This window comes from Bos taurus, chromosome 28, assembly GCF_002263795.3.
Source record: "Bos taurus isolate L1 Dominette 01449 registration number 42190680 breed Hereford chromosome 28, ARS-UCD2.0, whole genome shotgun sequence".
In the NCBI taxonomy this organism is placed as follows: domain Eukaryota; kingdom Metazoa; phylum Chordata; class Mammalia; order Artiodactyla; family Bovidae; genus Bos; species Bos taurus.
The window spans coordinates 41,175,969-41,194,452 of record NC_037355.1 but is presented as its reverse complement, the minus strand read 5'-3'; the positions used below and the strand labels follow the sequence as shown (position 1 = coordinate 41,194,452).

The 18,484-nt window shown below is 34.6% G+C and overlaps 1 protein-coding gene across 5 annotated transcripts in view; it reads left to right on the top strand.

The window, feature by feature from the left end:
- Window positions 1-18,484, top strand: part of WAPL (WAPL cohesin release factor) — a 77,435-nt gene that overhangs the window by 43,816 nt on the left and 15,135 nt on the right. For all 5 annotated transcript variants that reach the window (XM_024986914.2, XM_005226524.5, XM_002698897.7 and 2 more), the window contains 5 exons: window positions 11,541-11,636; window positions 12,686-12,838; window positions 13,109-13,245; window positions 13,957-14,068; window positions 15,859-16,086. In XM_024986914.2, coding sequence (XP_024842682.1) covers window positions 11,541-11,636; window positions 12,686-12,838; window positions 13,109-13,245; window positions 13,957-14,068; window positions 15,859-16,086 — 726 coding nt within the window. The remainder of the gene's footprint in view (window positions 1-11,540; window positions 11,637-12,685; window positions 12,839-13,108; window positions 13,246-13,956; window positions 14,069-15,858; window positions 16,087-18,484) is intronic.

Genomic DNA, 18,484 nt, shown 5'->3' with positions numbered 1-18,484 from the left:
GAACTGGGAAGTTTAGGTGAAATTTAAATGAAATAGTATTTGAGAAGTTCAGGGCAAAGTGGTGTTGTCTGTGAAGGGAATTAATTTTTGCCTTCTCATTTATTTATTGGGCTTGATGAAACTTTTCCCAGTGTGTGCTGCCATTCTATCCATCTTTTTAAAATTTTTTCAGTCTTGGTTTCATTTAGTTAGATAGTTTAGATAGTTTTCTGTTGACCGTTTTCAGGTTCTTCAACAGTGTCTGTGTGTGTTAGTCGCTAAGTTGTGTCCGACTCTGTGAATCCATTCACTGTAGCCCACCAGGCTCCTTTGTCCATGGAATTCTCCAGGCAAGAATACTGGAATGGGTTGCCATGCCCTTCTCCAAGGGATGCTCCCAACCCAGGGATTGAACCCAGGTCTCCCTCATTACGGGCAGATTCTTTACCGTTTGAGCTACCCGCTGCCTAGTCAGCTATTAATCCCAATTATTAGTTTGGATCTCTTTTATATCTTCTTTTTCTACTTAACATAATTGTTTCCCTTACCTTTTTACCTATGTGGGATATGGTTACAGTTATTTTCAATATCTTTTGTCACCTAATTCTGTCATCTGTATTGTTTATAGATCTGTTTTTATAGTGTACAGAGGTGAATTTGGTAGAACCAGGTTGAAAAATAACCAGGAGGAAATTGTGCTAAGAAAAAGTATAGATGTGTTAGTCACTCAGTTGTGTCCGACTCTTTGTGACCCCATGGACTGCACCCTCCAGGCTCCTCTGTCTATGGGATGTTCCAGGCAAGAATACTGGAGTGTGGGTATCCCTTCTCCAGGAATCTTCCCGACCCAGGGATCGAACCAAGTCTCCTGTATTGCAGGCAGATTCTTTACTGTCTGAGCCACCAGAGAAGCCCTAAAGATTGGATGAGTTGAAGCTAAAATTCACGCCCTTTGGTCTTTATGGATTTCCTAGGGACCTACCACAAATACAACTATGAGCTTCTTAGAAGCCAGGGCAAAGAAGATTGTCAGGGGCCCACTGGCTTTTTAGGGAAAAATCATTAAAAATAGAAGACTCTTACTAACTTTGGGCAAGGTACAGGTTATGTTCTCATCTCTTTCTGTGCTTCAACTGAGAAGTATTGCTGTTGAACTTTCATTTGTTATGATTGTTTAATATTTTATTTAAGAACATAAATAAAGGATATCTTTATTCCTTCCCATTTTGTAGCGATTGCCTATATTAAAGTTGAATTATTCTTTTTATTACTCTTTGATTTCTTTCTTTTACTCTTGTCTGAATTTGATTTAGTTGTTTCATGGAAATTAAAATAATTAACTGATAGAATGATGATTTATACCTTTTCTATTTTACACGTTTTCTGAGGGAATTTTAAAAACTTTTTAATATTTTTATTTGGAAATAATTTTTAAAATAGTTTATATTTGGAAATAACTTAAAAATTATAGAAGAGTCACAAAAATAATATAGTACAATGAACATTCCTTACCCTGATTATCTTAATATTTGCTTTTTCATTTGTTCTGAATAGTTAAGGGTGAGTTTGTGTATGTACATATGTATCATTAGCCCTTTACTCCTAAATACAGTGTGTATTTTCTAGTTAATGTCCACATCATCTTTAGTAAATTTAACATTGTTTCAGTATTTTTACCTAATGTGTTGCTTCAGTTTTGTCATTTGACACAGTAATGTGCTTTGTAGCATTTTCCCCTCCCTGGTACAGGATCCAGTCTAGGGTGAGGTATTTTATTTAGCTGTTTAACTGTGTCTTTAGTCTCTCTTAACTAGGAACATTTCTATAGTCTGTTTTTTATGACTTTGACATTCCCCCGATCCTCCCTTCAAAAAATAGCTTCTCATTTTGGTTTAATCTGAAGTTTCCTCATGATTAGAGTCAGGTTATTCATTCTATGCTGAAATACTGTATAAGTGATGATGTATTCTGTTCAGTGTGCCACCTCTGGATGGATGTTAATTATAATCACCCAGTTAAAGGGGTAGGCCCTTATATAGTTGCTGTATGATTATTTTCTTCCTCTTGTAACTAAAATGCAGTCTTTGAAGAGACTGTTCAACTACTTTGTTCTTCATACTCTTCGATTTAATATGCATGATGATGCCTTTCTGATTCAGTGTTTAACTGTGCTGCTTGCAAAATAATCATTTAGTCAGTTCTCAACACTGCTGTAAGCATCAACCCATCCCTTTCCCCATTTGTTTTATTTACTTATTTTTATTTGTTTGGTTGTTTTATTTCTGTCATTATGGACTCATGAGTCATTACCTTTTAAAAAAAATGGTTCATAATTCATTATTTATTTTATAAGTACATTTGTCATGATGTGGCTAGTGTGCCTCTTCTGTCACTGTGACATACCCCCATCATTCTGTGAGCACTTTCTTAGTTTTTGGCATAACACAGTGTTCGAGATTCATCTCATATGTGCTCTGCTCCAGCCCTGGAATCAGGCCCATTCTCTGAGTTCTGTTCCCTCTAGTGAGGAGCAGAGACCAAGATGGGGACAGTAGACATGGTCTTCACTTCTTGGCCCTTTTTGGAGATGGAGATAGGAAATGCGCATCAAAACACATCCAGATTCCAGCATATGTATGCATATAGATTTCCGCACATATCTGTTCTAGAAATCATGAGTGCACACTACAATATTAGCCCGTCCCTGCAGGGTTCTCTCTTGCCTTCTGTCTTTACTCGCAACACTTTTACTCAAACCTGTAATAGGTCTAAAATAGTTACAGAGTTGCTTTGTCCATTCCACTGCAATAAATAACTCTACTAATGTGTTTAGGATTTATTTGTAATCCTGCACTTGTCCTACCCTACATTCTCTGTCTTGAGGTGTAAAGATAAATACTGTGCTCATAAGTTACTGAGATTAGTTCTGTCTGCCCGTCTCTTGGGCTTTCTGTCTTCCCTTCATTGTATTTGCTGTTCATTTGAATGGTGAGTAGGTTTGTTTGTTCTGGTTTGCTTTCACTTTTAGGTTTTTTCCTCCCTTTTATTTGTATTTATTTAATTTATTTGACTGATTATGCACAACATTAACATGCTTCCAAAAGTCAATACTGTACAGAAAGGTAAATTCAATGAAGGGTCACTTTGTTGAGCAGTGTTCTATCCCATCACTCACCCCTGGTCAGGAACTGTTAATTGTTCTCTGCTTTATCCTTTTTCTATTTCTTTGTATAAAAACAAGCATAAATTTTCTTATTTCTCCCCTTTCTTATATAGTAAAAGGTAGCATCTATATGTGTACTTTTGCACTTAGTTTTCTTTTAAAATTTTTGTTTAGTAGTAATTCTTAGAAATCGCACCATGGAAGTTCATATAGAGATCTTCCTCAGAGTATATATATTTTTAACAGGTTTTTAAAAAGAAAAGTCGACTTTAGATTGTGTTTTTTCCTTGTTCTATTCTTGCAGATGTTCTTTATATCCTTCAGATTGTTTCTTTTTAAGATTATATGTGTGTAGGATACATATACACAAGTCTGGTGTTGGCAAAATTTTATGTATTTATCAGATTCCTATCATTATTCATTCCTAACTAATTTCAGTAGCATTTGACTCAGCTAATGTATAAGAAATCTCAAATTAGTTTTCAGTAGCTGGCTTATTTTCTTTGGTTTATCTGTCCTTGGCTGTTTCTCTCTGGACTGTTTTCAAATTTATATATTGTCAGGGATCCATCTTCCTGTTGTGGTATTCTACCATCTCTATGGAGTATTGAAGAATACGAATAGTAAGAATGGGAAGGGGAGGCAGTCAACATCCCTAGAAGGCCAGGCTCCAGAAGGTGTACTGCACTTCTGTACATGTATCATTGACTAGAACCTGGTCATATGCCCACACATGTAGCAAGAGATGTTGGAAAGTCAGGGCAAGCATGTGTCCAGCTAAATGAAGGGGAGATTGAATATTCTCTATTTAGCCATATTTCAAGATATTTTCAGCTTCTCTTTTTGTGTTTCTAAATTGGATAAGTCATCTCCCTAATACAACTGGTTCATTCTATATTTATTATATTTAGTGATAGTTTTACTTGTAAAACTGATGCTTGTTTCAGCTGATTTTTCTTTTTTTTGTTTTTGACTCCTGGCTCATCCTAGTATCTTTTTATTTTAATAATTGTTGAGCTGTAGCCTGCTTAGTAGTTTTCAGAGTGTCAAGTATTTTATTTTATGCTTTGTTATTTGGACTTTTTAGAGCTTATGCTCAGGTCATGCTGTTTCAGGGTGATATTCTGATGTGCAAGTACCTGTTTTATAAAGTTTTACTAAAATTTTTAGAGCTTATGCTCAAGTTATGCTATTTTAAGATGATATTTTGATGTGGCAATACCTGTTATAAAATTTTATAAAATTGTTACAAATTCTTTTGAAGGTACAACAGCTGAGTAGCAGATAAATTGTTCTCGTGGATAGGAGTTGACAATTTATTCATAAAAATAACTGTCTCTTGAAAGTTTTATCTGTAGGGTTTAATTGAATCAGGAAAAATCTTCAGTTCTACTCATCCCATGTACTTGTGGATTATACCTTTGCTTAGTGCTCTATCTTCACACTTCTGAATGTCTAGTTCTTAGCAGTAGAGACATTATTGGTTTTAGTTTAGGGGTAGGTGCAGTTTTTCGTCAAATTATGCCCTGAATATTTAAACAAACTAGGAAATTTTACTTTAAGGCTGTTTTGATCATAGTTTAAGACAATCTGAGATTATATCATTATGCTTAAAAGAAAGTTCTAAAGAGCCAAAAGGTACCCTAATCTTTGTGAAACTTTCTTCCTCAAATACTCTCTGCCTCTCCTGCCCATCTTAAACAAAAAGAAACCTTAAGAATTAAAAAAAAAGTGATATCCAGATTAATTTTCTCCCTTCTTGTCACTGAAGTGCGACACACGCACCGTTGTGCACTGTGGCACTCTGCTTTTTCAGAAGTCATTCAGTTGTAGTGCACGCTGACAGAGTTACTGCTGAGAGTGCAGTTGTGTTATGATATCCTTCTGTGGGTAAGGCTGCTCCTGCTGCTGCTAAGTCGCTTCAGTCGTGTCTGACTGTGTGTGATCCCATAGACGGCAGCCCACCAGGCTCCCCCATCCCTGGGATTTTCCAGGCAAGAACACTGGAGTGGGTTGCCATTTCCTTCTCCAGTGCATGAAGGTGAAAAGTGAAAGTGAAGTCGCTCAGTTGTGTCCGACTCCTAGCGACCCCATGGACTGCAGCCTACCAGGCCCCTCCGTCCATGGGATTTTCCAGACAAGAGTACTGGAGTGGGGTGCCATTGCCTTCTCCGGTAGGTAAGGCTGGATGGATTCAAATCAGCTTACTGTATTTGTCCTCATTTAGTACACAGTGCTCTTTAAAACTCAGAAATAAGTTTGGTACTGCTAAAAAGTTCACATGGCTTAAAAGCAGTTATTCCAATTTTTTCCCCCTTTGAGAGCCAGCTCAATAAAGAATACCATAATATTGTCATTTCTTCTTAGCTTTTCATGAAAAAACTCTTCTTACCTCTTTTTTCTAATTGTGATTCAACAAGCCAATTTGTTAACCATAGCCTTGCATTATAATTATAAAAATTGGTCCATTGTTTTTGTAGAAATTGAATTCTCTCTCATAGATAAATGCGTCATGCGCCATGCATCTGTCACTGGCATATTTTTTCTTTAGCTGTAACACAGTGTTACATTTGAGGTTCTTATTTGTCATGCCCCTGGAGAATTGAAACAAAGGAATAGTATGTGTTAGTATGTTTAAGATTACTAGCATTGATGATTCCAAATCTTTAGGATGTTAGAATAGTCTTAAGAGCTTTTTTACTTTTTTTGTTTGTTTGTTTAAGTATTCTTCGGAGTAGATTTCAGAAGAAATGGAATCCACAAATAAGTTTAACACTGAAAAGATAAGGAATCTAGTTAATATGATACATCTAGTTTTTAAACCAGAATAAAAATGAACAAGATTTAAGTAAGCCTGGTAGTGCAGTCGAAAGGACTCAGTTACAATTTAGCTGGCTTGCTGAGTGGTAAGAGGGGTTTTGTTTTCCATGAAAAGTTGATGGCTGTCTGGTGTTTTTGTAGGTACTGTACACAGTACCGTTTGTGATGTGTACTTAGGTGCGTGTGAAGTTGCTAGACTATTTGGAATGATGTCAAGAGCTCAGAGTCCGTGTTGGTTGTATCTTACCTCTGACCCGTGCCCCAGTGTGTCCGTATTAACCACATGCATATGTTTTTTTATTTTAACTTTTAAGTAGTAGGGTGTATCCTCAAATCCTCCTGCTCCCTATAATAAACCCTATATTAACTTTGTAAAACTTTGAAACAATTAACAGTAGGGAACAACAGTTCTCATTGGATTCACTCTTTTAGATTAGTCTTTAGCATTAAAATGGCAAAACCTTGTCAAAACTTTTAAAATAATAGTGTTTACTAAGCCACCTTAATTCAACAAAGTAAATAAAATGTTCATGAGTGTATCTTTTGAATATAACTTGTATATTTATTCTGTATACTGTTAAGCTTCAAATGCTTTTCAAAGTTCTTTTTTTTATTGTGATAAAAACTACAACATGAGGTCTACATCATAGGAAATTGTTAAGTGTGTAGTAACTGTTAAGTGTATGTTAATTGTAAGCACAGTATTGTACTGTGGTTCTCAAGAATTTTTTCATGTTGCCTGACTGAAACTTTATACCCATTGAATAGCAACTCCCCATTTTGGCCCCTGTCCAGCCCCTGGCAACCACCATTTCTATTTTTATTGAGTTTGACTAGAATTCTTACAAGTGGAATCATGCAGTATTAAGTCCTTCTGTGACTGGCTTATTTCATTTAGGGTAACATCCTGAAGGTTCATATTATAGCATATGATAGGATTTCCTGTTTTTTTTTTTTTTTTTTTAATGGCTGAATAATGTTCTGTTGTGTGTGTAACATTTTCTTTATTCTCTGTTGATGGATAATTAGGTTATTTCTACCTTTTGCCCATTTTAAAAAATACTGCATTGAACATGGAAGTACAAATATGTCTTCGAGATCCTGTTCTTAATTCTTTTGAATAAATACTTCAAAGTGGGATTGCAGGATCATATTTGTTGTTCAGTTGCTTAGTCGTGTCTGGCTCTTTGTGACCCCATGGACTGCAGCATGCCAGGCCTCCCTGTCTTTCACCATCTCCCAGAGTGTGCTCAAATTCATGTCCACTGAGTCGGTGATGCCCTCTAGCCATCTCATCCTCTGTCCCCTTCTCCTCTTGCCCTCAGTCTTTCCCAGAATCAGGGTCCTTTTAATGAGTCAGCTCTGCGCATCAGGTGGCCAAAGTATTGGAGCTTCAGCTTCAGTCCTTTCAATGACTATTCAGGGTTGGTTTCCTTTAGGCTTGACTGTTTTGATCTCCTTGCTGTCCAAGGGACTCACAAGAGTCTTCTCCAGCACCGCAGTTTGAAAGGATCAATTCTTCAGTGCTCAGTGTTCTTCTGTTCAAGTCTGTTGCCTGTTTTTCTTTTCCTTTTTTTTTTTTGCTATTGACTTATAGGAGTTCCCTGTATATTTTGGATAGTAATCTCTTATCAGACAAATGGTTTGAAGATTTTTCTTCTGTTCGGTAGGTTGCGTTTTGCACTCTTGATTGTTTCCTTTGCTGTGCCGCAGCGTTTCATGATGCAGTGCTAGCTGTTTGTGCTTGCTTTGGTTCCTTGTGCTTTTGTGCTTGTGCTTCATGGCAAGAAGTCATTAGTGTAACCACCGTTAAGTACCGCCCCCCCCCCCATGTTTTCTGGGAGTTTTAGCTTCAGGTCTTACCTTAAAGTTTTAAAAATATTTTTGTGTATGGTATAAGATGAAGGTCAAGTTTCATTGTTTTGCATGTGGATATCTAGTTTTTCCAGTACCGTTTGTTGGAGAGACTATCTCCACTGGTGAAGATAATTTGACCATATATATGTGGATTTATTCCTGGGTGTTACATTCTGTACACTTGGTCCATATATTTGTCTTTGCATCAGTACCCTACTCTTGATTACTGTAGCTTTGTAATGTTTTGAAATCAGGAAATGTGGGGCCTCTGGGTTTTTTGTTATTTCTCAAGACTGTTTGGCTATTCCGGGTCTTTAGAGAGTCCATGTAAGCTTTAAGTTTGGTCTGTTTCTATAGAAATTACCGCTAGGATTTTGACAGGCATTCCATTGAAGTTGTAGATCACTTTGAGTAGTGTGGCCATTTTAACTACTAAGTCGTCTAATCCATGAACAAAGGGTGTTTTTCCATTTCTTTGTGTCTTTTAATTTCAGCGTTTTGTAGTCCTCAGTGCACACAAATCTTTTGCCTCTTTGGTTAAATTTATTCCTGAGCATTGTATTCTTCTTGATGTTGTGAATGAAATTCCCTTCCATCTCCGCTTCTGATGTCCTCTGTTGGTGTGTATAGTGCAGCCTTGTATCATGTTGTTGTTCAGTCACCGAGTCGTGTCTGGCTCTGTGACTCCATGGACTGCAGCATGCCAGGCTCCTCTCTTTGTCCTCCACTATCTCCCAGAGTTTGCTCAAATACAACTTTATTGAATACATTTTTATTTGTTCTAATGGGTTTTTTTTTGTGTGAAATCTTTATGGTTTTCTATATACAAGATTATGTCATTTGTGAACAGAGAAAATGTTTTTTTTTATTTGGATGCCTTTTATTTCTTTTTCTTGTCTAATGACTTTTGTTATATGTTCAGTATTGTGTTTAATCAGTGAGAGTGGACATCCTTACCTTGTTACTGATCTCAGAGGAAAAGCTTTCATTTTTTTCACTGTTGAGTATGATGTTAGCTGTGGGCCTTTTAAAATATGACCTCTGTTGAGATAATTTCCTTCAGTTTCTGTTGTTGAATGTTTTTCATTAAAGAGAGTTGGATTTTGTTTAGTGGTTTTTCTGCACCAATTGAGATTATTATGTGATATTTGTCCTTCACCATAAAGGTGGTGTATCACATTGATTGGTTTTCATGGTTGAACCAACCTTGCATCCCAGGAATAAATCCTATATATAGTTAGGATGTATGATCCTTTTAATGTGCCGTAGAATTTAATTTTCTAGTATTTTGTTGAGGATTTTTGCCTCTGTATTTATCAGGGATATTGTTGAATTTTGAGATGAATTAGAACAGTATATCCCAGTCTGCTTTTTATAATAGTATTTGTTAACAGAGTATGTTTATGTCAGTTATCCCTTTTATTGCAGTCCTCTGTTATGTGAGTAGATTGTGTGTGTGTGTGTGTGTGTGTACACTCCAATTTTCTGAACTCAGACTTGCACATCATCACATAATAGTTATTATAATTAGTACTATCAGTGATAATACTTGTATACTACATACTGTTTCAGGCACTCTAATATGTGTTTTACATACATTCATTTAATCCTCACAACAACCCTTTTGCAGTAGATACTGTTATGAATGCTGTTTTATAGATGAGAAAAATATTTAGTAACAAGTAGCAGTAGAACTTACTATTTACCTGGATTTTAACCCACACCATGTGGTTGCTGTCTCTCCTTTGTAACTGTTAGGTGTATTGCCACTTGCAGTTAACTAGAAGGGGGTCTGTTTAATATACATCTATATTTTGCTATTAATTAAAAAGATTTTATTGGAGTGTAGTTGACTTACAGCATTGTGTTAGTTTCCGGTGTAGAGCAAAGTGAATCAGTTACACATATACATATACACACTCTGTTTTAGATTCTTTGCCCATGTAGGCCGTTACAGAGTATCGAGTAGACTTCCTGGTGCTACACAGTGAGCTCTTACTTGTTTTATGTGTAGCGATGTGTATGTTTTATGTGTAGTAGTCCCAATCTCCAAGGTCTGTATAATTTAGAGCATTGACTTCTGCTGTTTTGTTACTGGTGGAAGCGGATAACCTTTATATTATCCAAAATATTCTTACTTGAAATCAATGCTTTTTAAAAATAAGTGCTTCAGGTTTGAGGCACCTATTCTTTTAAAAAGTCTGTTATCTTCCTGGGCTTATGGCTGTGCTTTGGGTATTTGAGGTGAAATGAGGGATCTAACAACTAGCAGGCATGTAAATTATATAAATATTGAGAGAAAAATAGTAAGGAATAGAGGTTTAAAAATTTATGTTGAGTCTGCTCTGTGTGGTTGTGCCTCACAAGGCCTGATAAGTCATTGCATAAACTGCTTTAGTGTACTAACACTGCATTACTTTATGCTAATATATAAGAATCCTAATGTGTTTGTGTACACAGTACAAGTGAGACTTTCTGCTTGATGTAAGTTTCACAGTAGATTCCTTTTCACATTAAGATTTTCTAATAAAATTAGTATGTGAATTAGTTTAAACTCTGTCTTTTGAAAAATCAGTTCTTCTGGAGCTTACACAGTTATTTTTGTCACAGCATGGTTATTTTGAAGAAAATATTTATATAAAAAGATAACTTTGTATGATGCTCAATTCCAATAATGTTACTTCATTGAGGCTAGTAAGGGAAGATGGTTAATTTTTTATGTAGATTTTTGGCCAGCCTTGAAGTATGTTTCTTTTCTTGTACTCCTTTGTTTTTTATATGTAATACTGAAAATACAAAGATTATTAATTATACTCTTACAAACAAAAAATCTCTAATGAGATTATTTGAAGTTTAAAGGGCATAATTTAACATCATTTTGTAAATAATGGAGAAAATGTTATCAGTCTGTTTAATCAGTTTCCTTTTGAAAATGAAGATTTGTTCCTTTTAATACAGATTTAATTCTGTGGATTTGATTATGCAGGCTCATAGTTATTTATACTCAGTTTTTAAATTCAAAGTGTTAAAGCTGAAGGGTCTTTTTCGTAAAGTTTATTGTATATTGATTTGGCAGTAAACTAACTTGTAGTAGGGTGGGGTGATTTACATCTTTATCCTACCCAGTATGCATTTTTATACATTTTGCATGTATTTTAGTATGTAGTACTGAATTAGATTCCACTGTGTTATGTAATATTTGGTATACATACCATATTTACCTTTATATAAAACCTGAAAAAAAAACCCCTGAAAACTTTAATAATGACACTCATCTGGAAACACACCAGTTTCACCTAAATGAATAAGGACTTTTATCCCTTCTTGTAAGCTGGCTGATTTTCATTGTTGGAAGAATGTAGGGCATGAATCAGTAGTATGAGGAATAAAGAACAGGTTGAATTAACTGTATTGATTAGTAAGTTAATATGAGCCAAACAAGAGGTTTGAATTTCTTTTCTTGGTTGGTAATAGTTGCCCAGAACACTGATTGTTGATTTTGTGTCAAAATAGGACAGTGGCTCCATACCTGCCATGGCGTGGTAGGAGCATAATGGTAATATAAATCAGAGATTGTGTATCTTGGCTTCCCAGTTGGTGCTAATGGTAAAGAATCCAGTTTATATAAATTATTCTTTGTGATTTTTAGTTTTAAAATGTGACAGTCTTATAAGGATGCAGAGTAAGATGGAAATAGTTGATATTTTTCTCTTTCCTCTAGTCTCCTACAAAAGCCGTATATAATGCTAGACATTGGAATCATCCAGACTCGGAAGAACTACCTGCACCACCAGTAGTAAAACCTCAGAGTGTCACAGTAAGTGAACTGTACTCTTCAATTTCATGTTTGTATGAGGAATATTAAGCAGTTGCTATCTTCATTCATAATTTGAAAGTCTCTAGCTTTTCTGTTTAATAGTTTATTTTCAACTTCTTCACTAAAATTTAGTGATTTTAGTTTAATTTACTGGAAAAGTAAGGATTGTGGGCAGGACAACAGAAATTCTGGTGTTACTAGGTTATGAATGAAGGCCTTAAAAATACTGGACAATTCTTGATCCACATTTTATGGAATTTTTAAATGATGGAGAGCTATATCAGTATATCCTACACTGATCTTAAAGTGGCTTTGAGTGATTAATTTGTTTTTTAGAGCAGAACTTTTTTCTTGCATTATACTAATACCTTTCAATTCAAAACACATTTGAAAAAGATTTGTAGCAAATTATTTGCTCCAGAATAACTGGTAGGATCATGCATTAATACTTACAGACTAATAGTGACACCTCAGTCATATGGAGCTATCAAAGAATGAGTTCTTTATAGACAATAAAAAATAGGGATAGAGATCATCCTAAAATGTACAGTTCTCTGTCTTCTTGATATATTAAGCTCCTTTTAGTAGTATTAAACCATTATTGTGCATATTAGGTATTATTGTGCATGCTCTTATGGCTGATTTTTTTCTACCGTGAACTGTGGACTCCTATACTTTACAAGTTCTTTTGTCTATCTGTTGTTGTTTTCCTCTTCCTGTCTCTCCTGAGTTGTTTGTCAGTGCTATTTTTGTATGTCATTTTGGTTCTTTATTCCTTCTAATGATTCTGGACATGGATAACTAATTGTATGAAATGTTAGGTTGAAAAGACCAGAATAAGTTCCTGAGTGGTTCTTCTGTGAGTAAAACACATATAAGTCTTACCTGATAGTGCATGGAATTTTTGAAGTATCCCCAGAGGCCTCCCCCTACCTTTGAGGGCGAGAATTGGGGTTTTATTACTCTAAAGCTAAATTTACCAAGTAGATGAGATGTTACTATTTTTATATATTTATTTAGAACAACTAATTTAATACCTTTATTAATAGGTGAGGCTGTCTTCAAAGGAGCAAAATCAAAAAGATGATGGAGTTTTTAAGGCTCCTGCACCACCACCCAAAGTGATAAAAACTGTGACAATACCTACTCAGCCCTACCAAGATATAGTTACTGCACTGAAATGCAGAAAAGAAGACAAAGAAGTAAGCATCCATATACAGTTTTACTGCGTGTGGATAGAATTTTGTATGTAATTTAGCCTTTTAATGTCTTGAGCACATATCAGTAAACTGAAACTGAGTTTTGAACCATGAACTTACTTTGTCCTACTACTACCAATGTTTTTAAAGCACTTGTTGGTTGCCATCTAATAAACTTACTTTATACAGTTTTAAATACAGCAGAGCAAGTTCATAGATTTAAATATGCTACTTCGTAGTTACAGAAGAGGCGGACTTATTTTTTCTTGGCAGTTGTATACTGTTGTTCAGCACGTGAAGCACTTCAATGATGTGGTGGAATTTGGTGAAAACCAAGAGTTCACTGATGACATTGAGTACTTGTTAAGTGGCTTAAAGAGCACACAGCCTCTAAACACACGTTGCCTTAGGTAAGATCTTATTTTTATATTTGAAAATTGTATGCATGCTCCGCATTAAAATTTTTTAGCTCAGTGGAGCCAAACATTTGCAATTTTTGTTATCATAGGTGTAGGTTATAGCCAGTGATGTTAAAATGTGATTGATTTCTTTTAAGGGACTTGATCCTACATGGACTAAAGAAAGTTGGATGGTACAGCATTTTAGCATAGCATAGGCTTCAGTTTCCAGATGTTTGAAAGTGTTATGCCAAAGAATCTTTTCTTTTTTAGCGCCAGATTTTATATAAGCAAGTGATAAATGATTTAAGCATGTTTTGATTTGGATCATCTTTGGCATACTATAATGGTTTGAAAATCTTGGTTTGAGTGAATTATCCAGTCATTTGGAATATGTCCAATTATATATTTATACTTTTTATGGATCAGAAACATGGAAGATACCTAAGATGTTTTTGCGTTTAATGGTAGCAGTAATATAAAGGATACACTGAAGACAGTCGTGTATTATGTGTTTTTTTAATATAGCGTACCTAATCACATACTGTGCATCAGTGAGTATTTAATAAATTTGGTTTGCCCATGTGATCTGCATGGGCAATGCTTTGACACACATAAACCCCCAACCCCCGAGCATTCCGTTGTTTATTTAGGTATTATGCAAATTAAAACAAAACACACTAGCTATTTTCAGTCCCCTTCACCTAGTCTCTTTTCTTCCAGTGTTATTAGCTTGGCTACTAAATGTGCCATGCCCAGTTTTCGAATGCACCTGAGAGCACATGGAATGGTAGCAATGGTCTTTAAAACCTTGGATGATTCCCAGCATCATCAGGTATTTAAGTTTCTGGGGTTGAGAAGCATTATTTTAGAATTCTAGTTTATATTTACTAAATTTGTTTTTGTTGTTTAGTAGCTAAGTTGTGTCCCAACTCTTTGCAACCCCAAGGACTGTAGCCTGCCAGCCTTCTGTCCATAGGATTTCCCAGGCAAAAATACTGGATTGCCATTTCCTTCTCCAGGCGATCTTCCCCACGCAGGAATTGAACCTGTATCTCCTGCATTGGCTAGGCAGATTCTTCACCTCCACCAGTGAAGCCCCATATTTGCTAAATATTTAGAAAAACTTAATGCCAGGATTTTTTGCTTAATAAATCATTTCAGACTATTTGCTCAACATTTTTTCCCTCCTTGTCAGTTTATACTGTTAACCATTGTCTGACATGACATACCTACCATACTGAATACTTAGTTCTGTAAGCATTGATTACCTTGAATCAGAAAGTACTTGGGGAGGAGGGGGGACAACTTTTACTACTTTGTGATATTAATAGCATGGATAAAAACTTTAGATATTAACATTTTAAATAGTTTGCTTGGATGTTGAATCCCATTGTGAAGAGGAATCACATCTTCATCTTTATTATGACTTGACACTTTCTCTTAAAAAATAGAGCATATTTACATATAAAAGTTAGGTTTAACATTTTCAAAGTTAGAAAAAAATCATTACTAATCATAAGTGGTGGTAATTTGAAATGGCTTTATTATATTTTTATTCAGGAAAATTATATTCGAAGTCTAGATTAGGTAACAGAATCTAATACTGAGTCTTCTGAAACTGAAAGCAATACACTTAAGCCCAAATGAAGATAAGTCAGTTACCAAGTTGTAGCAGGTTCAAAACAATGAGGAAGAAGAGAAATAAGAATTAATGTGCTTTCTTACGAAGTTATGAGAGGACCAAAGCATTAATATATATTCTTAGCAGCAGTGGATCTCTAAAGCCTTATTTCCAAACATATTTTGCTCTGTAAGCAGTTAATTAGAAACCTAGTTTGAATTTTAGAGATTTAAAGTTTAAATTTTAGATAGTTAATTGTGTTTCTGTGCATTGAAATTCATGTAAGATCAAGTACACTTCAATTAGATATATAGAAAAAATGTTTAAGTACAGAATATCCCAAATGTTGGGAATATTCTAACATAGACCTCTTTGTTCTGTTAATGCTTATCTATATCACCTTCAGTACATGTAGAGTTTATAAGCTGAATGTGCTAACTACCTGATCTGAATGATTTTGAGAGCACATGATATTAATGATTTTTTAAAAAAACTACTTGGTTCAACCAGACCTGATAGGTTTATTTTAAAGAAATGAGTCTGATATGTTTCTTCGAGCATCCTGAGTTTATGTATTAACACAAACTCAGCTGTGTTTATTTTTTTAAATACATTTACATTATTGATTTTAAATGGAAATTTGACTTCACTATATTATAAAGAGCAAAGAGTGAAGTATAAAGTAGGATTATATAGCTGAAAAAAAGGTCTTGTAAACTCTTCATTTAGCACAGAATGGCCAGAAAAAATATAATTCCACTTAAACACTTCTGAGACATTTGTATAGAGAAAGTCTGTAGAAAGGAAAATTTTAAGCTGTGGTACTTTATGTATTTATTGAAATCACATTTCCCTAGAATATTTTAAGAGGGAGATTTTCACTGAATAAAACATTTTCAAGGTTTCTAAATGTAAACAAATGTCAAAATAGTCTTTTGTTGCCTGAAATTGTCACTAATTGCTTACATTAACTTTTTTTCCCCTTTTTGGGTCTGTTGAAGAATCTGTCCCTTTGTACAGCTGCCCTCATGTACATTCTGAGTAGAGATCGTTTAAACATGGATCTTGATAGAGCTAGCCTAGATCTGATGATTCGACTCCTAGAACTGGAACAAGATGCTTCTTCAGCTAAGCTGCTGAATGAAAAAGACATGAACAAAATCAAAGAAAAAATTCGAAGGCTCTGTGAAACTGTACACAATAAGCACCTTGATCTAGAAAATATAACGGTGAGTTCCTTCCTTTGGTTGTAAAATGAAAATGTCAGTTTTTTTAAAATGTAGGAACTACATTTAGGCTACTAGGAACTTGAATTCTTAACACTATATGGGTTTTAGGAATAAAGATTTAAAGGATCTTAAGAAAGAGCCATATTCAGTGAGCATTCATTTATTTCAGAGTATCTCAAGATGTCTGATTAACTGCTGCAAGGGACCAAGACTCAAAAGGGGGATTCCTAGGCATGAACCCCTCCGTAGAGCAATGTCCCTCATACACAGGGTCATGGCCATGGCTATGCTTATGCTCAGTACAACTCCCCAAGTTTAAGATGATTATGTTGCTTTTGGTTGATTTTAGTTTTACTTTCCTCTGGCTTTTTTAAAAACTCGTAGAATCAAGAATATCCCCAAAGATTAGTAGGCCAGTGGAAGATAACTGGCCTTGTCATTTTGAAAAAATAAGATGATTTATTTATATATACTTGACTTTCAGACAGTTCCAACATTGTATAATTATTGGTTTTTCTACTGTCCACTAAACTGAAGACTGCAATATTTGCTTTCAAAAATTACAGAATGCTTTGTGCTAGCCATATAATGACTTATGATTATTGCTCTTCTTAGTTAAGGTAGAGTAGGGAATAGATTCAGGTAGAGTGGGAGTTGAGGGGGAAAGCAAGTTAACATTAAAAGACAGGATACAAAATTGACATGTATTTAGTACTTTCACTTACTAAGATTAGAAAATAGCTATTATGCTCAAGTGTGGATAAACAATCATTCTACCTCACCAAACTATTTGTATCCTAATTTTAAAATACATTCATACTTTTAATGTTAACATTTTTAGAACATATACTGTTTTTTAATGCTATAAAGGAATGTTTGAGCCTATAATTTTTATTTGCTGCATAATTGAATAAATACAGCTTTTAAAAATTATTGTTACTATCATCATTATAATTTTCTCTCCCAACATTTAGATTCTTTCCAGGCATTTGCTCTTAAATAAAGATGATAAACTTGCGTGTTGAATTTTTTCCCATCATTTATTGAATTTACTAGGATGGGAAATACCAGTATAATAACTGTGCTGTGTTAAGTAGTTAACTCACATGATTAAAACGAGAACACACAGTTGCTAATATTAGGATGCGGTGTGCCCCCCGCCCCCCACCCTTCAGCTAATCTTGGGTATTGTGTTCGTTTTAAATTTTAACAATAGACATTGTTTTGTACAGTGACTGTCTCCTACACATTGTTTTATTCATTACTCAACCTGTTCCTTGACATATGTTGCTATTCCTGATGTACCATGGAAAGATATTTTTAAATATTAATATTATAATATTAAAATATAATTCAAATAACAGAGCTCACAATTGCTGAATAGTATTCTGATTAGTGATTTGGTTGTGTTTTTAACTCTTTGACAACTATTCCAGTTTCAAATAAAATGTTTGAATTGTAGGCTATTTTAAAATAGTAGCATATTATATACTGAATATAGCCTAAAATACCAAACAGTCCTTTTTAATGCCTATAGAAACAAACAATAAAGTTGCTTTTTTGCATCAGATCTTACGAATGTTTGTTGTATTAATATCAAATTACTATGCCCTTTTCTTCTTAAGCAAAGAAAGCCTCATTAGTCTTCATTTTCACTGCTGTGACTCATGAGCTAACCCTGCCCAAACTGATCTTATTACATTACTCTTTCAAGGACTTAGAATGAGAATTGAGCAAAATTATATCTAGTTTTGTGGTGTTGAATTCTAGATCTGTATTTGTCACCTTGGACATCAACCTTGTTCTTTTAAAGTACAGAATAAAATCTGTAAGGTATAAAATAAAATCTCTTCTAAATAAGTAATATTAAGATTTTTTGCTGATAAGATCTGTTTTTTTGCATTTCTAAATATCTAATTTATATTCAGTTCAAAATGGGCCCGCAAGACTTAGTGTAAACTTGCATCTTTCAAAGCAGTAAGCTTTGTGAAGATAACCAGGTCTTTTCAGCTTTGTTACATTAAAGCATTTCTTTTGTTATATTAAAGTTCCTTTATTGTCACAGGAACCAAGTTGCCCTTTTAAAAGAAATTGAATTAAAAAGTAAAATTAATAATTGAAGGCAAATGAAGGGATGGGAAAAAACCTAGCCTGGTTTATAAATATGGCTCTGAGTGTTCTTTGCTTCCTCCAGTAGTAGTCCTAAATCATTGTTTATATATAATTTTGTCATAGAGGCCAAAGTATCCAAGCTGCTAACTCTGTAGTATAAAGTTTGAAATTGGTGAATATGAAACCCTAAAAAAAAAAAAAAAAAGTAATTTTGTTCGGAATAGATAAGAAAATATATAGAACAGTAAGTAAAAGACAAGCTACTTTACATGAGTATAAAGGGAAG